Consider the following 26560-nt stretch of genomic DNA (forward strand, 5'->3'; position numbering starts at 1 on the left):
ATTACTGAGGCAGCTTTATACCCCTGGTATCATTCTTAAATTTGTAAACAGTGATCTCCTTGTTTTCGAGAGAAGGAGACAGAGAGTGAGAGAGAGGGAAAGGAATGTTCACTCCAGAGGAATGTCAATGAAGTGTCGTCCCATCCTACTCCTTTTTGGGAAGTGACCATATTTATAGCTCTCTGTGTCATGGTTAGAGCTAGTGTCACGAGAAGTGGTGTGAAAGAGAGACGGGCTGAAGAGTCCAGTTAGACCCAGCCCACGGGGCAGGCCCTGAGACGTGGGATACGGAAGGGTGTTTCCTCCCTCCTAAAGACACCCTGACTCTGCCACAAAACAGGAAGAGGGGAAGGGGAGAAGAGGAGTAAAAAAAAAAGAAAAGAGGAGGGTAGAAAGGGATCTTGTGTTGTATTTTCATCCAGCTGTCCTTGACGGGAGAGAGGCCCCAGCTTTTCTCCCTTGCCTGCCTCAGCTGGTGACTTCCTAGCTTTGGACGCAAACCAGTCACCTCAGCTGCTTTCTCACCACAGTCCTCTTTCCCCAGTTCCAGTTCCTAGGGAGTTCCCAGAAAAACAAGGCTGTCAACAAACACAGATCCAGGCAGTCTGGGAACTGGGTTGACTCTCTCCCTCCCTGGCCCTTTAACTGCTCACCAGCTGACTGGACAAGAAGTCATTTCTCTCCACTCTCCGTCTGAGTTTCTCTGTCTTTATGGATTTTTCTTTCCCAGTTGGAATATATTTCCATTGTATCACTTTTTAGAGGACTTTTTCTGAGCTGAAAGGGAGTCGTTTTCTGGAATGTAACAGTTCAGTATGAAACAGGCTGTCTGCTCCTGTGCTATGAGGTGACACTCAGGGTAAAGTATTTTAAACACAGCTGCTGAATTCCTTGAATTGGGTCTTCCAATCTGCCAATTTTTCTTTATCTGTCTTCTTCTTTCTCTCTTTTTCTTGCTTTCTCTCTGTCCAAAGACTGTCTGGTATATAGAAAATCAAGGGCCCTTTTGATTTCCTGGGGGTCACGCTCTGTTAGTTGTCAATTTTGTTGCGGTCATGGTTCATTTCACAGCTATATGCTATTGAGTATTGCCAAATACTGTGTCCTTTTACCTTATTGAAAATGAAATGGCCTGTCACTGTCTGTGTGACTGTGTGTTTGCATTTGATGGTGGAGATAGCTCAGAGAAATAGAGAATGAGATGGATCAGATCATGATTTATATGCAGATATTCTGGAATAGAGTATTTGCAATATACACAGTGGTATTTATTACGACAAGGTATGAAAAATTGACTCATAGTTGTGCATTGTGTGTGTGTGTGTGTGTGTGTGTGTGTGTGTGTGTGTGTGTGTGTGTGTGTGTGTGTGTGTGTGTGTGTGTGTTACTTTAGAATGGCAGTGAATGGTAGAAACAACAGAGAGAAAAACAAATTCCAACCATTGCATCATACTGCTCGTCTTCACCCACAAACATGTACTAGTTTCACTTCAACAAGCCTACTTTAGATGCTTTACTGCGTTTGAAGTCATCAGCAACACTGGAACTTCAGTTTCTTTTACTCTGGCTGACTCTGCTCTAAATTCTTCCTATATAGACGTTGACAGGATGTCCCACATTGAGCGCTCAGACAGAGTCGGTCGGCAGGGGCAGCGGCGTAAACAGCACCGCTGGAGTGCACCAGATCACTTCCACAATGATGGCAGGTTGGTTTGGCTAGAAAGAATACAAAATGTTGCCATGTAGAAATGAAAAAAGTAAAAACACTACAAATGCAGCATCATTCAGTTTGATATGTGATGGTCTCGCTCTCTGGCTGTTTGTCTTTTTCTCAGGGCTCATGTCTTCCAGCACTATGATGGACTCAAATCTTCAAGGGTCTCCTCACGGCCCGCCCCCTCTGAAGGCAGGCAGCGTGGCTACATGGCAATGCTGGATGAACTCACGCTCGAGCACATGACTCAAGATTGTAGCTCGCTCAAGAACCAGCTGCTCAGGCTCAAAACATTACTGAAGGTTTGTCCCACATCTGCAAAAAGACATGCATAAACACAAACGTGTACGCTTGCACATACCAAAATATGCACACACTTACACATACAGTTCATATCCACATACAGTACTAGAAGACAGCAACACATTCAGTTCATATTGTTGATAGATACATGCACACAAATGCACATGTGTTAGTATGCACCACCCAGTGGCAGAAAACATGACATGTTTGTCATCCTTATAATGCTATTGCATCACCCTTTCAATATGTCACACTCAAATTATATGTAGATCATGTCACCAATCCAGCTTTTATTTTGGTAGTATAATTAGGCCACATGGTTTGAATTTTATTCTGAAACAGGAGACGGCTAAGTACAATGATAAATATTTTCTGACAAAGCTGAACTAAGCTAGTTTTAATTCTTAATATGGTCGCACTTTAAGTATTTAAAAGCTTTTAAATGTTTAATTACATTGGTTTAATAAATCTTTTCATCATACAGTGTTGTTGCCCAGTACATAGATACTGGATAGACTATGTCAAGAAGTCTTTCTTGTGGTTTTAATATACTGTACCAGTCTAACAGCAGTTTTTGTATTAAATGCCCTGGGCCTTCTTCTCTTCCTGTGTACAGTATTCAGAAATTTGTGCTTGCATGTTTGCATGTATTTATCCATGCTTGTGTGAAACTGACCACTTAATAGATCCATCTCTGTCAGTAGGCGAAATCGACAGGGAACAGGGAAAGAGAAGAGAGAAATAAAAGATGTCAGCCTTAGAAGTGTGTACTTAAATAAAAGATGAACACACAAAAAACCCACCCTCCTTAAAATCACACAACCCCATTTAGGCAATCGCAGATATGCACAAAAGCACTTCACACGGCACACTCTGTAAGGAGAAATGATCTTGAATGACTTGACTCAATTTACCCTCTTCAGCATAAAAAGTGATATTTGCATTTGCGTTTAAATCAAATGTCTCCTTAATCTGTGTTCATTGTGTTCAGTGCAATTAGTCAGATGCTTTGGCTGTATAGCCTGAAGAAGGAAAATATTTCTGTTGGCTCATTAGTAACCCTGTTCTTAATTGTGTTTTTTTTTTATTATGATGTGGAACTCAAGACAGTGACTGTAAAATGAGCCTTCAGCATTGCTGAATCCTAATTGATCTTTGCTTTATTGTGCAAACAGTCAGACATGCAGCACAACTGTTTTGTGCTTGTTGATTCTGGATTAGTCTAAGTGACCTGAATGAGGAGCAGGAAGAATGCAGTGACCCTCAAGTAGATGACTGACAGAATTTTTAACAATGCTCTGATAATTAATAAAATAGTCATTTTCCTAAAAATGACTATTTTATTGATTTTATAATAAAACAGTAAAAACTAAAAAATAAGTAAATAAATAAATAAATATATAATTGCAAGACATAACCTGGTATAACCATGAAATTTTCTTCATTTCATCATACTTAATTAAACTTTAATTGGAAAAGTAATCAGAGAATTTAATTGGAGTGTTGCTTTGAATATTCAAGATGAAATCTTGACCTGCTTTGAGGAAAAAAAGGCACACGTACAGGACTTATTTAAGTATCTTTAAAGTTAGGACATTTTTTGTTCTAGATCAATGTATTGAAGGTTCAAAAATTTCCTCAGCAGCTCTGCCGCAGGTATCTAACATTGGTGGTTGACAGTTCAGGGTCAACAAAGTATATATGCTAGAGAGCAAAATTATTCCACCACAGCGAAATATTGCTCTTGCGGCATGCCTAAGGCAATTGTCATTGATCCAGCTCACTGTGTACTCTCTGTCTGTGTTTGCCCACTGCTGTATGTGTGTGTGTGTGTGTGTGTGTGTGTTTTGTTTGTTTCCAGCTTGAGGATACAGACTCTCCAGCAGATCCTCCTGAGGAGATTGAAGACAATACCACTGCATCACAAGTAAGTAACTTTACAGCGGTGATTGATTGGCTATGCTGTATATATATATATTTGTATTTTTTTTCTCCAGTTTCCATCTTAGGTAGTCTGCTACCCCTACAGTAGACTGTATGTTTGTGTGTGCTTTCAGTTGGAAGAGCTGATTAAGGAAGTGCAGGTGCTCAGAGAGGAGCTGAGGAGTCGAGACAAGACCATTGCTCAGCTCACAGTGCAGTGTCAACAGCTACAACAACAACATCAGCGGGAACAAATGGTGAGCTGGTGTGAACAGGAGTAATACAAGTGAAAAGTCTGAAAAAGGGGATTGTGTACAATAAAGGGGATATACAGTTTCTAGAAATACATTGTAGCCCTGTCTTATGTTTGGGAACCTGCACTAGACAGTTGATCTTTTTTTTATATATAATTGCGAATGTCCATGACTTGACTGACTTACTGAGTGACTGAGTGAGTGATAGAGTTGAATGGTCATAGTTCCACCATTGGTCAAATGCCATGTGACTGATTTGGAGTTTCCCCATTGGCCAATACTCTTTCAAAATAAATTGGTGCTAGCAGTTTCTGTTAGAGGGTTGTTTACAGCCTGCAGTGTTGCCAACTTAGTGCATTTGTTGCTAGATTTGGTGACTTTTTTTTTTTTTAAAAGCACAGAGCGACAAATCTAGAAACTTTTTGGACAAAACTTGGTTAAAAGAGTTGCCAGTACTGCCCTCTCTCTGTGTCCATTCTGTTCAGTGAGTGACAGAGAGGCGGAGCAGCAGTTTGTTACCCAGACGGAGGCTGTGCGCTGTGTGAGAGACCAGATACAAAAGATATTCTGTCACTTGTAATTTTCTCTCTGAGAAAGTAAATATGTTGGAATCACAGCACAGTCTTTGTCTTTAATTTATGCTGTTATAAAATCAGGATTTTAGCAGTGCGGAGCAGTATCTTGGAAATGGCTTGGAAGTTAACATGTAGTCTTACTGGGCTGTGTTTCAGTCCCTATTTCAAATTATTGTTCAGCTGTCTGACAACATAAACAGAAAAACATGTAAATGAGAACAGCTTTATTTGAAATTCAGCTGTATTATAATACTGTATATAATAGTAATATGACAATAATAATGTCAGTTGTTTACAGCAGAGAGTTTTCAACTACATCCTAAATTTCGCTCATTGACATTACATGGTCCAGTCATACTAGATTTTGATGTAGTCTTGTGTGTGTATGAGAGTCATTTCTGCTGTTGATGTCTGTTGTTTTTTGTTTCAACAGTACAAGTGCTTTTTAGCACAAATTTGCTCTTAAGGGCTGTTGTCAATGAGCTCAAGGGTAGAGCAAATAGCAACATCCTCTTTATGATATAAAGTACAGGTTGGAAATGTATACATTTTGAGAAACTTTCCATAGGAAGTACCTCTGGAAATAGTCGTAACTATGATAACTCTCATCAAGTAATGGATCAAGGCCCATACACTGTGAATGTCAGCGGAACATGTAGAATATCAACACAGGCTCATCTTCAGTTGAGTATTGCAGGATCTAGGTTTGTATCCTTTGAGCGTTCACAAACAGGGCTGTAATGGCTCCAGTGTTCATGTTTGCTGATTGCTTTCATGTAGCTCTCAGGTGCAGCAAGCATGAAGCATCTCTTCTGGTAGTTCATCTCCTTGGCACCAATTCCCGTGACAGATCTGAGATAGTTGTCTGGCCACAACTACCTCCTTCCATTATCTTTTGTTTACACCAATTCCAGGTTTATCAGATTTTACAAAGCGAAAGCAGGAGTAGAATGAAGAAGGGGCATAATCACCCTGTGCTTTGTGGCACATTGAAGAAAGTGAGGGACTGATGAAAACAGTAGGGAAGACAACTGATATATGTCTACATCCACCATTCAGCTTTCTAGTGGTCAGTGAAGACTAACTGTAGTACACTTCATCGTAGGTGGGAGTTCAGTTCCTGAAGGGTATGTTGCTGGACTCCAACATGCACTCTAGTGTGTGTGCTTGCACAATTACGATTGCCTACCAATAACCTTCATTCTGTTCGCTTTTAACTGGCTCCATCTTCACTCCAACATACATCAATTTCTTGAGCAGGATCCCTTGTTAGCCAAACACGCCTGGTATGCCTGGCTGACATTATTCAAATCCCCGCTGTATGGAGAAATACCAAGATGTCAAAGCTAGGCCTGTCCTCCAGCCTCCCTGCTGCATACTACCCCTCCAATTAGAATTAGCACCCACCCACAGTAGGTTTCTTAGTCCAGTGCTATATTGTTACACGCTCACCTTCAACAAGCAAAGAGAGTAAGAAAAAGGTAGAACATATTTTCTGATCCGTGCCTGACATTAATGAGCGTAGAGGCTGGAAGAGTAAAGATGTTGGGGGAAGTAGAGAGAAGATAAGGGAGACAGAGATATTTACTCCGCTGACTCTGTGTTGATGCTCTATGTGGGCACCCGAAGGTAGGTTATATTGGATATCGTATTCTGTTTGTGTTCTCATGGCCTCTGGTGTCCCTGCAGTACAGTTGAACAGCAATGAAGCCAAATAAACTATCACATAAGGCTTAGATCATGAATTGTTTTTGGTTGTGAGAAAATAGCAGTTAGAACAAAATTGGTCTGTGAAGATTTCCTGTTATCTGGGTCATATGATATCTTGAAGTCGAAAGGCAAAGATTTACTGGACTTGCTGTCTGTCCTTGAAATTGATTTTCAGGAAGATAATATTACTTTTGGTAAAGATTCAGGTAAACAAGGAAGTGTGAAGTGTTCCAGAGAACCTCTGAGAGACAGAAGGGGGGAACAGTTGACTGAATTGAACATAATCGAGTAATGAGAAAACAATAGAAGAGCTGTGTTTGTGGTTGGGAGAAAGTATACAGTGTGTGTGTGTGGGGGGGGGGGGGGGGGTGAGATTGCAGGGCTGAGAGCAGAGAATGGGAGAGAAAATGAAATAATGGGAGAGAGAAAACTTGAGCTATCAAAGATAGAAAGTTGATTTCTCGGTCCTACTTGACAGAATGAAGTTTTGGATGCTGCTTGCACCGCTGCTGAGGCAGACTGCTCATGATTATACACTCTTCTTGTTTGAGCAGCATTGAAGTTTCCACCAAGGCTGGCAAAAACTAGCAATTTCTGTTGGATTCTGCCATAGTCTTTGCAGCCAAGTACAAGTTGCGCTGCTATTTATTCACATATAAGAGAGACAAAGTGACATATAGTATTAAAGCTTACAGAATGATTTAGTGCACGTCATTAGTTGCTCTGATATTCTTTTTCACTTTTGGATTAAGTTTGAGTTTAAAAAAGACGAGTGAGTCAAAGTGGTCGGTAAGGAAACATTTAAACTGATGAAAAATGAGGTTATATTGAGTGAAGATGTGTGTAAAGTAAAAGTCAGTAAGTCCAATTTACTGCAGGATTTTTCAATTATCACATAAAGGTAATTCCAGCCATTTACAACCTGGGCTTGATTTTCTCTGATTTGGCAATCATGCCTGTCAGTTCTAATCAAAGCTGTGATAGTCTGCTGTCTCACAGTTTTCCTCCACATTTGAATCATAGATGATATTACATCACTCCTGCTTGAAAAGATTAATTAAATTTGAAATGCCACCAGTTTTATTCGTTTATTTAATTATTTTTGTTAAAGTGACTATAAATGATATTTTTAAGTTTTTATTCCCTATGACAACCATGTGGGTGCTTTCCCTGCTGTCTTTACTGCTTCAGTTCTACACGTTGACAACTGGTAAATGCGAGATATTAAACCCAACAAAGAATTCTCACAGATCTTACTTGAATTACAAATTTCATGATTTTGTCTGTTCCTATTGTAAATAACTAAGCCACTTGTGATTTAAAAGTTGAATCAAAGGTCTAATTGCACTGTGGTTGGTGTATTGAGAGGGGAATTTTTTTTTTGTTTCCGTTGCTGTGTTTTCATTGGATTTGACTGCTCTACAGAGTGACAAGCTATTAACTAGCATGACAGGGGAAGAGGAAAAAGAAGCAGCCCAGGTTAAATATAAAATAAAAGGTACAACACTCTGTTATTGTGTTATTGTGAATTCTTTCATTGATTCATTTATTCTTGCCCCCGCAGCCTGCTCAAGGACGTCAGGTCAGGTGTCAGTGCCACCACCAGAGGTCTCTCTCTTCACTACGTCAGAGTGACAGACAGATGGACAGACGGATGCAGCATCACTATGACAAGGCCACCCAGACATACTGGAGACCACCCAGCCACGCTGTGAGTCCAAACATTCGTTGCACCGATAACAGCATCCCGTAAGAAGTGCACTCTTTCAGCCTTTGTATTGCAGAGCAGGATTTTTAAAATCTGAAAATGGTCAAGCATAAAATGTGTGGGTTTCACCTTATTTCAGCAATGATCATGATCTTACTGTATATCAGCGCTTGCCTGGTGCAGTAGTGCACATCACAGCTTAACATTCACGTCAGGATGCACTGGTGACCAGCACATGTGCAGTATGTTGCTGAATAGGAGAAAGAAGATACGATATTCCCTTGCCTCTGCATGGAAATGTTAAACTTAAATGCCAACAGTTTATGAATATAAATCAGCCAAATGCAGAAGATATTGCTCATCTTTTGTTCAAGAGTTTGTAACTGATCATTTAAAATTTTTATGATCTTTGACAACCATGTGGGTGTTTTTTTTGTTTCATGATTATGATTTAAAAGTGGAATCCAGGTTGGTCTGATTTCACTATGGGTGTTGTATTGAGAGGGGCACACATTCAGAACCTTTTGTTTTTGCCTTTTTGTGTTTCCCTTGATTGGATTTGACTGTTTTACAGAGTGACAAGCTTTTAACCAGCATGATAGGGGAAACAGGAAAAGCAGCCCAGGTTAAAGATAAAATAAATGATACAATATTCTGTTATTGTGTAATAAGCTATCTGCTGCCTCTCTCTCTGGCCAGCCATGTCTGAAATGTTAGATGACTACACCCTGCCATCTCTATAGAATACAGTTTATTAGCTTGTCAGTGGGCTTGTCTCCCTGTCTCACACACTTAAAACCCAGCTCTTACACTGAACAGGGATCTGCGAGGCTGGTGTTAATGTATGTGATGGAGGAAGAGAAAATGTACAGTAGAGTAGGGCAGGGTGGGAGGAAAAGAGAGAAATATTCATGGGTGGAAAGAAGCAGACGGAGAGAGAGAAAGGTGGAAGATTGATGGATAGGTGTTCAGTGTGTATCATGCCACAATAGCACGCTGTGTGGCAGCCAAGTATTGATTCAATAGCAGGAGTGCCACAGGCAGGGTGCCTAGTAAACACTCCCCTAATTGACCTGCTTTTAGCTAAAAGGGTGACACACACACACGCTCCCGCACAAAAAGGCAGAAATAAACAGTATAAGGAGATTACATCGAGAAAAGATTAGAATAAAGAAAAAAAAAGATACCAAAAAGATGTGTTTTTGTATCTCTTTATTGGTAATAATAAATAATAGAATTGAGGCCCAGCAGTAGGCTGCTGAACACTGTCGGAAGTATTCTGTAAAAACTAGGCTACAGGCTAGAGAGGGAAAAATAAAGGACAAAACAAGCAAGCTCAATAACTACAGTAGATCCCTGCTTAACACAAAAGCATATGGTTTAACAGTTGCTATGGCAACTATCAAACCGGAGCTCGCTGTTCTCGGTGGGAATCATCTCCATGTCGGGAACATCTGTCTGTGACATGGAGTATCTAGTGTATAATAACACACTAAAACACAAAACAGAGCAGTGGAGTGATCAAGTTTCACGATTGGTCAGCTGGCTGAGGGTTGGAGTTTCCACGTTGGTCGTTGCTCTTTCAAAAATGATTTTGTGCAAACAAGCAGTGTTGCCAATTTAGTGCATTTGTCGCCAGATTAACCGACTTTTCTAAACGCTTGAGCAACTTTTTTTTGTTTGTTTTTTCAAAAAAGCAACTGTTGACAAATCTAAAGACTTTCTCTCTGCGTCTACTCTGTTCAGTGAGTGGCAGAGGTTGCGGAGCAACAGTTTGTGACCCAGACGGAGGCTCTGCGCTGTGTGAGAAACAAAATATGAAATTCCGTCGCTTCTGACTTTCTCTTGAACATGGCATAATGTTATGCTGCCTCTAGGTCTCAACAAATTCTGATGGGTGTCTTCACGGAAAATACTATTGTCTAATAAACGCTGCACTCTGTGCATTTCTGTCACTTGTAACTGCAATTTTGACATTATGTCAATGTGGTGGCGCTATATCGTAAACAGCACAGCGCACCAGGAAAGGTGCTGCCAAAACTCACAAAGGAAGAAAAGAGCTGAATCTTTCCTCAAGGAATTTCCTCCGAAGAACATCTGTATATTTAGATTCCGGTGCCCTAATAGTTTATGGCTGTTCAAACAGGTGAATATTATTTCTTTTGCTTCCAGGCACGATTTTAACACCACATTTTATTAATCTTATTTAAACTATAAATCCTACTTACACCTGGAATAATTAAAGTTTGTGTATTTCAGATATTACACGGCTGACACTAGGCAGAATGCAAATATGATGCAATGACGTCAGTTCTTTCCAGCGGTCTGCGGTCCAGCCATATACTATGTTTTATCTAGTCTTGTTTCTTATTCTTCAGTATACTCCTGTTTTTAGACATTTCTTTATTTGCCGTGCTCCCTTTCCTCTTCCTTTTAATCTACATTGCTATTTCATCACTGCAGTGGAAACTATTTCCTGCACTGTGTTTTGCAGCATTGTGGGGACAAACACATTATGTTAGTGACATTTAACTTTTTGGAGCATGCAGTTCCTCTAAAATGTTACCTGTGAGTTTTGTGTTGTGTTTTTTTTTTTTTTTTTTTTTTTTTTTTTTTTTGACAAGATAACAGGAAAAGAGAGCACAGAGTAAACAAATAACAGAGAAACGGACGTTTCTTTCTCCATCTTTCTTGCTTTTAGATGGCATCCAAGCTCTTGGTATCACACTGACAGTTTTAGCACCTTCAACTAGCTTGGGTTCACATTGTTCCTCACACAATGCTTCACTTCTATCTGTCATGTTTTTTACACAATCTTTCAAAGTGTTTTCTCTTTTTACTTTGCCTCTCTGACAACAGTAACCCTTGCCATTTCTTACACTAGTATCACACTTTCATTGCGTCCTACTCCTCTTATCTAAATTATTTCACTTTTCAGTAGTAACCCTCCAACACACACACACACACACACACACACACACACACACACACACACACACACACACACACAAATGCATAAAGTGATGTCATCTTCATTGTTTTTTACTTCTTGCTCTCTTCTGTTGATTTTCCTCTCTTCTGACAATTACTGTGCCGCTGTATCACAGCAGTTGAGTAGCTCTTTCCCTCTGATAGTATTTTTGAGCACTAAGCCAAGCTGGAAGGATCAGTGTCGAATAATACTGATGTCAAAGGCCATAAGCTGTAATCTTTTTATAGCTTTAATGCTGATATCAAGTTGCCTTATCAGTAGCCCAGAGGGTAAAATGTACAGCCCGGTGCTGGAAGAACTAGAGTCGAGCCCTGCCAACAACTTGCCACCTCACTGTGCTTTAAACTGAAGAGTTTAACAAAAGAATAAGCTCATGGCTTATGACCTTCTGATATGGATATTTAAGAACATTTACTTTTTGGTGTATAGATCATTATACATGTAGCATCTTCAGGCATCTGATGTATTCTCTTTTGCTTTGTAAGCTGCTTTAATCAATTTCACTGTTTGTGGAGAGCAGGGATGTTCTTGTCTCCTAGCTTCTTCACAGTCTGTAGGAAAGCCTTGGCAACATATCCCAACCAACTGCTTTGGACACCAGCTCCCGCAGCTTCCCTTTTTAATCTGCTTACAATCCGATTTTGAGTCCAAAAAGCGTACTCAGGAAAAAAGAAAAGTCTCATAATATGGTTTGAGTATATGACTGTCAATGTGCAAGGTGCAGACAAATATTGGACACACTTGTCGCAGCAAGACGTACATGTAGTGTGACATAAGAAACTACCTAAATGTCACTTGTAGAAAAATAATCTTCTTGAAAAGCTCCCCGGAGCAATCACAGCAGCAGAAATGTTTTTTGTACTTCCTCCGCCGCTCACAGCAAATAAAATATGAGCAATACGATTTAGTAATTTCAGACATAGCACAATAGAAAAATATGCAGCCTTGTGTTTGTGTGTATCTGTTTGTGTTTCTTGTGTGTGTGTGTGTGTGTGTGTGTGTGTGTGTGTGTGTGTGTGTGTGTGTGTGTGTGTGTGTGGGATGTGCCACATGTATCTCTGGTATTTGTGTGCGGGGCACACTCAGTGTGACTGAACAATGAGTTCAGCAGACTGAGGACTGGGGAGCCGACCTTGTTAATAACCCAGATAAACAAACATGCAGATGAGCAGCAGCAGTGAAACAATGGCAACACAATAGGCAGTGTTTCATCAGTGGCAGACAGAGAGGATAATTACAGCTACCCTCCCACTCCCTCTTTGCCTTTTAAACATCCTCTTCTTCGTCTCTTCTTGTCTTCTTGCACATCCCTTTATGTCTTTTTTATCACCCCTGCTCTGTCACTACTTTTTTCTTTCTTGCTTGCTTCAGCGATGCTTTTGTTTCCCTGTATCTTTGTCTTTCTTTCTTTGACATTACCTCTCTGCTTTTTACCTCACTTGTGATTAGATCAATTTGCTCTCACAGAGAGAGAGAGAGAAGAAGAGAGAGAGAGGGGAGGATAGGGGAGAGAGAGGCAGGAGGATTGAACAGATCCTCTCAGATCCTGACATTGCTTCTCCACCCACATCCCCTGCTGTCTGCCCCCTTGCATCACAGGCACGCCATCACAAATGCACACACACACCTACTTACAAACGCACACACTCATTAACACACACTCACACAGCTGAGTCATCTTGGACAGGTGAGGATTTAATTTGCCAAACACAGTGAAGTAAGACATTGTGGCCTGACCTGAGGTATTAGCTGCAGGCAACCTAAAGCAGCTCTGTGTGGCAGATTAGGGGATTGAAGCAGAGAGAGGCCGTTTCAGGGACACAGCATCATGCTTTCTTCTAAATACTGTTGTCATTTGATGTTGAGTTTCACCACCACCAAGCTCTTTTGCCACATGCAAGTCTTTAAGCCCTAAAAAATACAAACCAAAATAAATAAATAAATAAATAAATAACGCTTTTGGTAACACGCATGATCCTGGTCTCTTCTGAATTGCAACTCTATGGAGTAATACAGTCAAAAAGGTACTCAAAAAGTACTGTAAACTGGCACAAACATGCTAATGTAGGGTTATTATCTCTCTTTAAAAAAAAAAAAAATCACAGTCCTCTCCCGAATGCTCTTTTATTATAAATACAAAGACAACTACTGTCACAGTCACATTGGGTTCTTAAATTGCTTTACACTGATAAAATCTTGTGGCTTTGTGCTTTTACATAAATGTGAAGTTTGATCATAGATTTAACTGGATTCCGCTTGTTAAGAAGTTGAACATACATACATATATATCTTATTTATTCTCACTGCAAACTCTAACTGGTTTAAGGTATCCTTGCTGTACAGGCCTGACCAATCAGAAAGAGTTGTGAGTGCAGCAACAAAGAAGAGAACACTCATTTGCTTTTCACTCCTGAACAGTTTTGTTTGTTGAGAAAACCAAGCAGGAACTACCACTACCAGGTATTGAACCCAAGGTCTCTGTGCTGGTGGGCGAATAATAAAAGAAGTTTTGATTAAATTGATGGAATATGAAAAAACTTTTATATGTTCCCAATTTCTGTCTCCCTGCCCTTGTGAAGCTCTGTTAGCCCTTCATTGGAGAGCCTTTACAGCAATGGAAGAACTGTAAAAAATTGACAGGCTAAGCTGCTGCGGAGGTCTAATAAAGCTGCCAGACACTGTCAGGATAATTCAAGAGCCCTCCAACACGCCCACTTGTTCTCATTGCCGAAGGTTTTCCTCTCTGCAAATGAAGCCTCAACGGGAGGCTTCTGCTGAGACCTCCTGCTGAAACAGTTGTTGGTGTTCAAGGAAGGACATGGACGAGAGCAGATCAGTGGAACTCATTCCTCTCTCCTCAAGCAGTCGCACTAGGAGGGCTCTAAAACAGCCTGGGCTGGACCTGCTGGGAAGTTGATACCTTCCCCTTTTTGTCTTTTATGTCTCTCTGTTTCTTCTTCCCCCTGACAGATTCAGTGCCTCTCTTTTCTCTATTAGAGTTGAATTTGAGAGGCGGCCCTCACCGCGTCTGAAGAAAGAAGTAGCATTTCAGTAGGTTTTAGTCTGTCTGTCTGCTTCACTTGATGGCCCTGCTGCTCCTTTACTTTGACTCTCCCAATCAGGGCCAGGGATCTTTGTATTGCTTAACCTGAAGATAGATGTTTGTGTGCACAATCACAGATGCTGGTTAAACAAAGTGTTCACACAGAAATGCTCTGTTTTGTTAGTAGTCACAATGAGTCACACAAACAGAGCCATCAGTCAGATTGTGCTTCAGTTAAACGCTGAAATTACCCTACGACGGATTTTACACTTTCTGTAATTACTTATACTGTAACCGCAGATTTATCATCCTCGTCTTACTGTGTAACCTAAGACCTCAGACCGCATATTAGATGTACATCAAATTCACAACCAGTGATGGTGAACCCCCCCCAAAAACCACTTCCTCTCCCAGCATATAAAATCCTGTCAGCTTTCACAGAGATGGGTGGAAAAGTTGTTTGGTAGTATTTTGGTATTTTAACTTTCTGGTATCAATTTGTTTTTGGCCATGCCTATGATGGAGTGCTCTACAATAGAGTGTAGGCCAGCCACTCGGGAAGGTGCTAATGGATTTGATTTATGTAAAAAAAAGTATAACAATTACACAGTAGAGGGAAAAACGGTTTCCACAGTGGCCTAGGGAGAAACAACATAAAGGCGATTGGAAGTCTCCAGGTAGCAGATGTTTTATAGGATAATGAGTATACTTTAATATTGTGCCAAACAAAGTGAGAAAATAATCTCCTGGGTTTTAGAAACTCTAAATTAGCAAATATACTCATTATAATGGCAGAAGGTATGGAAAGCAGTGTTTTGCTTCATGTTCATATTTGGATACTGAACAATTCCCCAATAACAGTCTCATACAGTTACTGGTGGAAAACTTATAAGTGTCTTTTTTGTGGGCGGGTGTGTTTGTGTTGAACATTTCTAGGTACCATGCTATTTTAACCTCTCTCAGTACATTTGTAGTTTGAAGTCTGTGTCCAGATCTTTGCAACAGACCTGAAGGAATGACACTTTTAACACTGACATGGTGTAACAGTCTCTGTGCATCAGTGTGCGTGTGCATGTTTCCCTATGTACGCTTTCGCGTGCTGCGTTAATTGGCATATCCATACTCATTAACACTGTGTTCATGCTTGTGAGCGTGTTTTTACCATGTGAGCTTGCGTGTGTGTGTGTGTGTGTGTGTGTGTGTGTGTGTGTGTGTGTGTGTGTGTGTGTGTGTGTGTGTGTGTGTGTTCTGGTACGTCATGCCTTTTGTCCTTTGTGTTTTTCTCTGCATAGGGTGTGCTGCCCACCCCGCTGCTGTCCCCGTGGCAGGCACAGCACCAGGGCTTGACCCGTACCAGCATGCCCCAGCGCAGACAGAGTGAGTCACTAACATCCTTTGCTGCCTCATCTCCATCTTTTCATAACACAACATATCCAGGGGTCTGTAAATAGCCTGAAAAAGTTTGACTGTATCTCCAATTAAACCCCTCTAAACCACTGAGATCTCTTTGTTCCAGTTCGCAGCAGTGTTTTTTCACTGCACAATTACAGGACCGTTTGTGCTGTATGTTTACTTTCAGATTAATTTGGAACAAGATTAATAACATGCAAAGTAGTTTTTCTTGTTTGTTTTACTAAAAGCAGTCTGACTTCTTGTCCATTAAGAATTAATTTTCTGGTGTATTTTTCCTGCGCTCCCCATAAAAATTTCAGTTCCCCTTTATTAGCTGTTTTCAGACAGAAGCAGCTAAGTTTGGTGACTTCCTCAAACTTCCCTCAGACATTAATTTAAAAATCATATATCCTCCAGTGGTAATAGTGGAAATATATAATGGAAATAAGGAATATTATTGTCCTCCTATCAGAGGATGTGTCTTCTGTTCTTGAACAAATAGTACACATGACCATAACATAATCTTTGCTTTGGCTTTAAAAATTCATTTTGCAACATTTCTCAATCAACTAAAACAGTTTGATGTCATTGAGAAGAAGATGGGATTGCAGAAACATGACAGTTCAGTGAGAACAACCTCACCTATCTCAGTGAATCCCACAACAAAGCTTTTGTATTATGTAGTGCTGATGAGGTGGCAAGTAGAGGAGCCAGATAAAGAGCATGACAAACAGTAAAGAGACTTCAGAAAATGCACATATGTGAGAGAGTGAAGATCAAAAATAAAGAAGCAAACCCACGCTGTGTTCTTTTGAGCTATCCCGGTGGGGATTCGCTTTGCATCAAGAAGGAAGGTGAAAAGTGGCACAGGTGTTATTTTTTTTGTATCTCAGGTTATTTCAATATCAAGTGCACTCATGTTTATAGACTGTTTTGACAGATACTGTATGTGAGTACGACCCAGCATTCAGTCAGCGTGCATTTTCTCCTACCAGTATAGTTTGGTCTAATTAAGCCAAACACAAAAGTATCAAAAGAAGATCTGTACAGTGGGAGGAAAAGAGTAGGAGGTAAGAGGTAATGACACTAGCATGCTAGAATATAGTTGGTATGCAGTCATATTTAGATATAAGATGAGAAGCAATGGAGGGTTGGAAAACAAGTGTAGTTTTGTTTCACTGGATAAACCACTAATGGTCTGACCCCCCATAGGGAGCTCCGGCTGTAAACAAACTAGCAAAGAGCTCTTGCCGGCAATTAAGGTCTTCAAAAATAGAAATTGCCCATTCTCAAATTTTAGAAGAAATTGGACTCTTCACACGAGTCTCATTGAATGGAGGCAGCGATAATTATATTTTGTATTAAATTGGTTTGTTTGTTGAACTAATGTGTGACCTTTTCCCTGGGCATGGGCTGCGTATTAATTCTGGATTTTTAAATTTCTTAACCCCATGTTTTACATGTCTGTACCCACCTCCTCCCATCCCTGTCTTTTAACCCGTTTCTCTCTTCATCTCATCTCTGTGCACAGTCACTCAAACAAAACCTGAAAATGAATCTCCCATGTTCTTCTTCTACATTTGCCTCCCCACATGTAATGCCTATGGCAAGGAGTGGAGCACCTAGTGCAGTACTTCACTGACACAGCGTGGTACAGTAATCCTTTCTTTAACATGAAGTCAACATGCTGCCCCCACTGACCCCAGCTCTTGCACGCTGAGCTGCGGTTTGGTGTCACATGGGAAGAGAGAAGCATGCCCTTTTACATCTGTGTTTGCATGCTCTGCATTGGGTTTTCAGTTTTTAATTTGTGTATTCCTTCGTGGATCTTCGCTCTGCTCTTCTTAAAGAATGAGAGTTTCACAAAGATACTGTTTTAGTTGTGATCTTTCTTTTTCATATTTAATTTACCTGCCATTCTTTGTTGGATTTTGAAAATAGTTAAATGTTGTTATGGTGCTCAGGTTATTCTCTGTTTTACATTGGTGTCTTTTTCATTTGTCCCATCCAAAACCAATTACATATATTGCAAGTGTTATGCATGCATTGGTAAATCTCTCTGTGTGGATTTGGTTTACTATATTTTATTGATTGAACGGATGCTTTATAATTCACAGTCCCCACCTTGAAAGACTTGGATGAAGTGTATTGAAAGGAGTAACGTTTAAGAATAACCTTGTGATATTGCATATGAATGCATATTACTGCTGTCCTGTGTGATCGCCTTCATTTTAACTTCAATATCAAAGGCATTTAAGCACAGCAAGCAAAGACAAGTAATTTCACATCCTCTGCTGTCACATTCTTTCTGCCATTTGATTTCAAACACAATCCAAATTGCCATTCTCACAACCACCTATATTAAATGATAGTATGAAGTCTAATATGGCTTTGAAATGAAGTGCCACCATATTGCCGCTCTCATCTGCTTATGTGCTGAACTCCCATTGTCTTCCTTCAGGAATTAAGGGGATTATTTACATGTTATTAGCATCTTATTTATATTCCTGCATGTTGCTTTTCTAATCACATACCATTTTTCATGGTGAGAGAGGCTGCAGCTGAGGATGGCTATGGTGGACCCTGACATCTCCAACGTGCCTCAAATTGGCACATTTCTTTGTTAGACTGGTGATTTTCTGTTAAAATGATAGCCGTCATTACAGAGCTGAGATGTTTACGTCTTGGCAGTGCAGTGAAGAGCTCAAAGTGATTGCTGGTAATTATTAGTGTCTGTAGCAGACAGCTGTAGATGCAAATATTTATATATATATAAATATATATGTGCTACACGTCGCTGTCACTGGCTTCTTCCAAATGGGCCAGCTATACATTTATGCATTCATTGCAAGCCTCGCAATAAGTGTCACATATGTTTAATTTTTTTTTATGACAATGGATGTTTCAGTCTATATTTTTACCATGAACGGCACTGGAAAATTTACAAGGCCTCAGTGTGTTCTGTTGTGTTGTGAATGAGAAGGGAACAAAACAGGAAATGAGATCATATTAATAATGCCATTCAGCTTTTTTATGATTCATTTTGATGATTAACTTTGGTGACATAAACTGTAATTTTTGTATTTTGTTTCAAGCAGTGGGATTCAGAGGGGAGTGCTCTCTCTCAGACTGAATCATGATAGTGATAGAGTGAGACATATGACACAGCTAAATGAAAGACTTAATAACATGCTCATGCTTGGATTGGCAGACTAATCAGAGCTATTGTAAGAAGCAACAAAAACATTCTTTATTTAGGAGTTTTCAAATTATAAACTTTGAAATCTAAAATCATTATTTACTATCTTGAAAAACATGTAACAAGAAACTGAGCCTGAGAGATGGACGAGGGTTTTATAAGAGGATAATGGACGCATTGTGGCAGGGGACCAGGAGATGGAGCTGTGGCCTCGGACATCTACTCCCACTCGCAATACAAATGACCGATGGTAGAAGCAGGCAGAGCTGCCTGACCTGCACAGCTATACTGTGTATTCACATCCTCTGAGAGTCTATGTTTCTGATGAAATGAAGTTCATGCTTTTTAGCAGCTTCAGATGATCCCAGGTGGACTTAGATTCTTAAGGGTTCCGCTCAAAGAACATGAATAGAGAAAGCCAGTCCTCTAAATTCTGATGGTAAAAACTGACAGTGTTGCCATCAGTTTGCCTCAGAACAAGTCTCAAACAATATAGGCTAACAGAAGATATAAGATATTTTTTAGAGATGTTGAGGTCAATACACATTAAGAAAATTGACTCATATGATATTATAAGATATTCATATGAAGTTCAATATTAGCTTCTTTCCTGATCTGAGCAACTCTGTTCTTACTGGTGGTTGGATTGACCAATAAGTGCTCATGGCTGCTTATCTGGAAATGTGGTCAAGAATGGTTGTTGTAAAAAGGTTAAAGTTATCTTATGGTACAATACATCCTCTGGGAATATAGTGGTTCCTCCTGTAAAATGAAAATGATCTACATTTCTTTTTTTAAAGTGGAGTGGTGTAGATATATCATGAACAGTTGTACAGTCTAAACCAATTTAATACAGGAGTGTTGAAACAAATGCTAAGTCTAATGAGTTTTTGTTGAGTCTGTGTCACAGGGGTCACTCTCACAACAAATATGGAACATAATAAGTATCACTAAGAAAGTAATTGTTGCAGGGCTGTTAAAAGGCTTACATTAGATTGTACGGGTGCTAATGAATTTACGTGCATACAGTACCCTGAATGTCCCCTAGTGTAGGACAACACCATGGTTGGTCTAAATTTCATGTGGTTAACGGCTCAGCACGTTCTTGCAGAGACAGCAGGCATCTTAGCCCAGTGTGATTGTTTTGAAGCCGATCACAAAATGAATCAAAGACTTCAGTGGATTCCAGGCACTCTGCATGGCAAGGTTATTCTCCTCTGCTTGTTTTTAAGTGCTGAATCAGGGCTTCCTCTGTGACTTTGCCTCTCCCACTCCAGGAACAGTTCAGCAACTGGCTGTGGAAATAGGCCGTGATATTAAAGTGTTAATAAACAAGTCAAAATTTTCAGTTTGCTTTTTGATTCAGTAGTTCCTTTGCAGTTTCAAAATATTCAAAAGCCTGGATTCCATGGGGATCAAAGATACCAAAAAATGGGACATTTTTTAAAACCAGCCATTTCTGGGACATGATAAAACAACTGAGTCTTACCTCATTATGCACTGACTTCTCCGTGACTCTTTTATAGCAGTTTTTGTATATTATTGAAATATCTTTCTTTTTTTCTGCAGCCTCAAATACTACAGCCTTTCAACCCTTGCCTCAACGAGCACCTCCACCAGGGAAAAATAGTAAAAACTCCCCCCACCGAGGGCCACAGTGACCTGACAAGGGGAAGATCAGATGAAGGAACCCATAAAGATGCTGACCGTCCTCTTGAAGGCCTTATGGCAGATGTGTCCAGCCCAGCAGACCCCGACAAGCTGAGTCATCTCCTCAGCACCCACCTGCACTGCCTGGGCTCTGGGGCTCCACAGGGGGTTAAAGCTAGAGACAGCCCAGCGTCAGCAGCTCAGTCTGCAGCACAGCATGAGTGGAGAGCCCCTGCCGTGATGCTGCAGAACTCTTTCACTCCTAGATCTGCTGGTTCGTCTTGCCCTCGCATGCTGCAGCCTCCTCGCCTTCAAAAGCGTATCTCTCTCCCTGCACTCAAGCCAGGGGGCACTGGTGGCTTTGCCTCTCTGAAGCTGGGGTCCTCCTTAGGGCCTCTGACTAACCGGACCAAGCAGCTGCCCCCTCCGTCTAGAGGCCTTCCCTGCTTTAACGCTGGACCCCAGGTGCAGGCTCCGAGTCTACGTCGCACTTCACTGCTTCAGCCATGCAGAGCATCACACCCTTGCAGGGATACACAGTGCGCCAAGTCCAGCCTGGTGGAGCCTGACCAGGGGACGCTCAAAGACCCCGGGTCAGCCAAGATCCTTATCCCTTTGGGTCGATCATGTCTCCCCAAGCCAAAGATTCCCTGAGGAACTTAACTCCACCCATCAAAACCTAAAACTGGAATGACTCTGACATTGATATTTATTACCCCCCCCCCCCCAACCCCCCAGCCTATTTAAAAACAGTTTGCGTTGAAAGAACATACACAGAGTACATTAACCCATATGGACCATTCAGGGACTACCTGTGTCAGTGACTGCTGTACAGTATCATTTCTAACTGACTGACTGACTGATTGGAATATAATATGAAGCAGGATCATGATCTTCACAACAATCCACAGTGACAAAACATGTTGACTTAACTAGCTTTGCACATGCTCGTGAATGCTGCTGATGCAAGAAAAAAAGAGTATTTCCATTCAGAGAAGTCAGACTTTTGTTTTGTTTTGTAAAACCCGCTGGCTATTACCACATTTAAAGTCTAAGTTCACTCGTCCTTACACATCTGTGCCCTCCTGACACACAGGTGCGTTTGGTTTTAAACACTGAGGTGACATAAATGTGACTTTTGCTGTGTAATAGAAAGCCCAGGGGGGGATGGAGGCAGAAACAAGAAGTGAGAAATAAAGAAAAAAAAGAATAAAATAACAGTAGAAGTGAAATAGGGGCAAGAGGCTGAAAAGCAAATTCGTCAAAGCTCTCTGGAGCTGTCACTTCCATAATGAAAATATGTGTTTGTATAAATGAGTGTTTGTGAGAGAGAGAGGGAGATACAGAGAGGTGAGGGACAAAGAGCAAAGCAGCTCCACGCTGTAGATTTCTACATGTTTCTAGGTCAGCTTGCTAGGCTTACAATCCGAGTGAAACTTTGAACCCTTCACATATTAGCCGAAGGGGTCGCAAATGTTCTGTGTAAATGCAGCCCAGATGGAAATATCATGCTGGTGGCACAGGTATGATTAGGAAAAAACAGTAGTATGCAAGTGAGGAATTCGCTCTCATAATGTGGAAAAGAGCAGTGTAACAAAGCACTCACACACTTATGTGAGCTCAGGCACAATGTGGGCTCGCTTACAGCCATGCACAAACACACACAAAGTACTCGAACACTCTGAAGTGTCTGTTATTTTGGAGGTTACTTTGTGCATTTTTAGATAGAAAATAGTGAAGAGTAACAGGAAGTCTGACAAGAGAGCAGACAGCATGCAACAAAGCTAAATTAATACCTTACTGGATATCATAGTCCTTTAAAAGACAATCGCAACACACAAAAAAAAAAAAATGTGAGGAAATGTCACTTGTTTCCAGTGAAAATAATTTTGTTTCAGAAGTGCTGAGAACTGTCCATGTTGGTTTCATTAGCTGCCTCACCTTAAGACATCACGATTTGATGCAAGAATATTAAACAAGTCAAATTCAGGAGGGAAAGGTGAAACTTGATTTAAGAAAAGAGAATTTTGGAGCAAATTAAATAACTTGTTAAGAGGGACGTTTTTGCAATGCGCGCTGACCTCCTTGAACTATCTCCCTCAATAACCCACACATGGATATATCAGCTAACAGGGATTCATTAGACGTGGGAAGCTGCTGCCTGCTGAATGTGTGTGTGTGAGTGTGTGTTTGAGCTGTTGCCGTCCGTCCTCCCCCCCTGTCTCTCTCCTCCTCTCGCTCTCTTGCACATCTCTTTGGAAACATCAAAGGTATTAGCGTGGTATTTTCAGGTAGGGAGCCTTCGGGGCTTTAGAGGTGTTTCTCTGGGAGTTTTTGAGAATTGTGTTTATCTCTCCTTTGCGGAACCCTTTTGCAGTCAAACGTTCCCGAAATGTCCCCTAACGGAGAGCAGCAGTGTGTTAAAAAGGCCTTCTGACAGCAACTTTCCTCTCTTCTCTGTCACGCCGCGTGACCGCGTGGTGTACGCCTCTGGCACTGTCCGGTCTACTGCGTCCAATAATGCACCCTATATAGACAGAGTGAGACAGAGAGAGAGAGAGAGAGAGAGAGACACACACGCACACACACTCACATCACATGCATACACATAGACGCACATGTACAGGAACTCTGACAAAACTCAAAGAGACACAAACTCAGACAGAGCTCACACATCACGTCAGGCTTCCCAGTGGCCGCACGAGTGTGGCAACATGCACACACACGTTGAATTTTAAACCAAAGTGCATAAAAGTGTGTTAGTGTTGTTTTGGTAGCTCTCACAAAATGAGCTCTCCAAGTACACACTGATCCATCTGTCCGCTGTAGCTAAATAAAAATGGCTGATTCAGATTACCCTGGAAATAGGTAGAGGCTCGTGTGCGTGCGTTTCTGAGTGTGGATCCATGTGGCTGATAAAACATGTTTACCTGTTGGATGGCTCAACATTGTGCTGAAGCATCCAAGCAGTCAACAGCGCTCCGCGAAGCCAAGAAAAACTCATTTCTTTTAATGAAAACGGAAACTGGGACCGAAAGATACATACAGAGGATGGGAAAGATGCTCAGCTAGAGACAATAAGATGGAGCAGCAGGAAAGAGACAAGATTAAGAGATGTAGTGATGAAGTAGTGAAGGCGCGATGATCAAGATAAGCTGAATGTTTGTCTGTAAAATGTCATGAAGGTGTGAATGAGAGAGGGAGACGGAGGCCATAGCAGAGTTTGTTTGTGTGCACTGTTGTCCAGAGAATAGCCTGGTCCCCACAGCTGTGTCACTCACTGCTTAGTAATGCCAAACAGGAAATCAATGTTGCCTGCTGTGTGTTCGCCTGTTGATGTATGTTTATGTGTGTGTGTATGTGTCTGTGCGTGTGTGTGTGTAAATGAGCATCTCCAGCCACCTCTGGCTGCCAGTGTTTCATTCTTGGAAGAGTGTGTGTGAGTGTGAGAGTGAGAGAGAGAAAGAGAGTGAGAGAGAGAAAGAGAGTGAGAGAGAGAAAGAGAGAGAGATATGTGTCTGCCCATAGGCCAAAGGCAAACCCATGCCAGGGAAAGCAGGGCAGTGCCACCATATCTCTAAATCAATGTCCCTGCTCAGTTTAGCAGTCAAGCCAATCAGTCTGGCTAGCTATGCTTTAACAAAATCACAACTGGGCTGAAAACTCTCTGCACCAACTTGGATCACTTCTACTACAGGCTCTTGATCCACTTTGTTTTGTGAGAAGACTTGTGAGAAGAGTAATTAAGCTGCATTACACAACAGGAAAAATGTTACCAAAGGGTCCATGTTGTCCTACATTACTACTCTGAATGGCACAGAACTGCATTTTGGCACATTGTCTATCTATGAAGATGTTTTCTTGCAATACAATGATGATGCACATCAATTAAGACACGTTACTTGACTTCCACTGATATTTAGAACATAAAGCAGGGTTACTGCAAAGAAAAAAAAAGGCATATTTACTTTTTCAAGCTTTTAATTTTACTTTAAAGCTGCTATATGCAATGTTTTATATTAACAAAGGATGAAATGACTATGTGTATGTAAAAGGACTTGCTTGTAATGAAAAACCCAGAGATGATTATCACCTAACTTCTTAGTTTGCCTCAGCTCTGTGGAGCATTTAAGCGTCTCAGCAAAAAAAGCTCTGGTAAACCCACTGTGCACTACCTGCCCAGCACCATACTGCAGAGACAAATAAAGTCAGTGGCTAGCTGGTGAACACAGTGGAGCATTTAGCAGCTAAAGAGCCAGATATTTCCCTCAGGAGTTGGTGGAGAGCCAAACAGAGAAATGATTGGAAGTGCACACAAACTTGACTTCAAATGAATGCTAATTCTGCTACGTATCTGCTGAATGAGTAAATACTGTAAGATACTGTTTTCTAACATATGCGAATATCAGCTTCATAAGGTGTTGGTGTTTACAGCTCGTGGCCAAAAACATCTGTTGGTGCATTTGCAAAACCCTATATAGAGAGTTGCTTCTTCACCACCTCTACCTTGTCCTGATCGTGGTTAAAGTAAAAGTAAAATCCAAAGCTTGAAAAGCCAGTTTTTTGTTTGTTTATTTCCAGAGTAACTCTACTGTTCTTACTGTACTTGACTTGTGGTTTGGTATGTTTGTTCTCCAAGCAGCAACAGACACGGCATAGTCCATTGATCCACCACTCAAGCGTTACAGTTGTCATTTTCATCATAGCTGAATTTCCACCTAGAGGTTTAAAGTGTTCACAGATAAAGCACAAACCGTAGTGAAGCTGTTCAGATTTTCTTCACATATTATGCAAGGTCACTGTATTTATCACTACTTAATCTCCAGTATCAGCTGCTTTCAGTTGTTAAGCACTGTCTCCAGAAAACTGTGCAATATTGTTTGAAGCAAAAGTTGAGGGAACGCTACACTATATTTTTAGTAACCTTTTATGCAAATGAAAAAAAGCAATTAAAGCTTTTTTTAATTTTAATTTTAAAATTCTAATCTGAAGCACTTTAAATGACACTAGTTGTTAAGGCTGAATGAATATTATACTGGATTTAGAAGCTACTTATATTTCTTATGATTCTCTTAATCTTTCTTCTTCCCAAATTTGTCTCTGTTTGCAGAGCGGATCATACTTTTATAGGAAGCGATGTGCGACAGCAATAAAGGTTGAACCAAAACTCTAATGAGGGTTTTTCTTTTTGGATAATTTTCAGTTGAAGCTCTGCCACCTTTCACTATCTTTCTTTAATATGTTGTTTCCATCACAACTGCTTGCATGTTAGACCACTAACCTCCAGGTGTGTTTACCTGTGTTTAACTGTAGGGCAGAGTCAAAATATTTAACATCAGGGCAGAGGAATGTTGTTCTGCCATTGATGAGAGGCCACAGGTGAAAACGTGTCCTACACTGAGAGGTGCTGTATAACTCTGGCAGTCAGTGCTTTTCATGGATCTGGATCATAGACGCTCAACGACATGTAAACCCACAAACGTAAAGCTGCTGATCTCAGTTTGAAAGAGAAACCTCATTCTCTGTTTGTTTTCCTGGTTTTCACTATCTACTGGTTGTTAATCTGTTAAAATAAAGTATGATTGTGAAACAAACATGATTTTGTCTTGTTATTTCAGAATAAATTCTTATCTTTTTTTTCTATCTTTTTTTTTCTATAGTAAGTGTTTGTTGTTCTTTGATTTTACTAATCTAATCTAAACAGACACAGGTGCTACAGGAGAAATCAGGAGGTTCAGACATTCCTCGGGCCCATCAGCGGCTTCTCTGACAACTTCCAGGAGCCCGGGTCTAATGAGATATAGGGCTTCATAGGTGTCCACAACGAATATGGACACCTTAATTTTGAAAAAAATATGAGATGATGTTTTTAAGGAGGAGAAATAGGTGGACTTAGATTCAGAAATTACTTTTTTGTGTTATCATTGACAGGGAATGCCTTAAAGCAGAGGCATTTCCCTTCTTGTCATATAAATGAAACTGAGTAGCATTACTCTTCTCTATTCATTACAAACTATACAGCCTCTGTACACCTTGCACATAGTCCACTAACTAATGAGGTTACGTGCTTCAGAGCCGATGGGTGGGTAACAGCCTG

At 40.7% G+C, this 26560-nt stretch overlaps 1 protein-coding gene across 1 annotated transcript in view; it reads left to right on the plus strand.

Moving 5' to 3' along the window:
* ccser2 (coiled-coil serine rich protein 2) overlaps window positions 1–20443 on the plus strand; it is a 35736-nt gene extending 15293 nt beyond the window's left edge. Inside the window, exons 5-12 of the mRNA XM_022763684.1 lie at window positions 1598–1706; window positions 1836–2016; window positions 3879–3944; window positions 4075–4197; window positions 8044–8190; window positions 15515–15599; window positions 17226–17265; window positions 20383–20443. Coding sequence (XP_022619405.1) covers window positions 1598–1706; window positions 1836–2016; window positions 3879–3944; window positions 4075–4197; window positions 8044–8190; window positions 15515–15599; window positions 17226–17265; window positions 20383–20443 — 812 coding nt within the window. The remainder of the gene's footprint in view (window positions 1–1597; window positions 1707–1835; window positions 2017–3878; window positions 3945–4074; window positions 4198–8043; window positions 8191–15514; window positions 15600–17225; window positions 17266–20382) is intronic.
* Window positions 20444–26560: the final 6117 nt, after the last annotated feature.

This window comes from Seriola dumerili, unplaced genomic scaffold, assembly GCF_002260705.1.
Source record: "Seriola dumerili isolate Sdu_G_001 unplaced genomic scaffold, Sdu_1.0 BDQW01000478.1, whole genome shotgun sequence".
Taxonomy (NCBI): domain Eukaryota; kingdom Metazoa; phylum Chordata; class Actinopteri; order Carangiformes; family Carangidae; genus Seriola; species Seriola dumerili.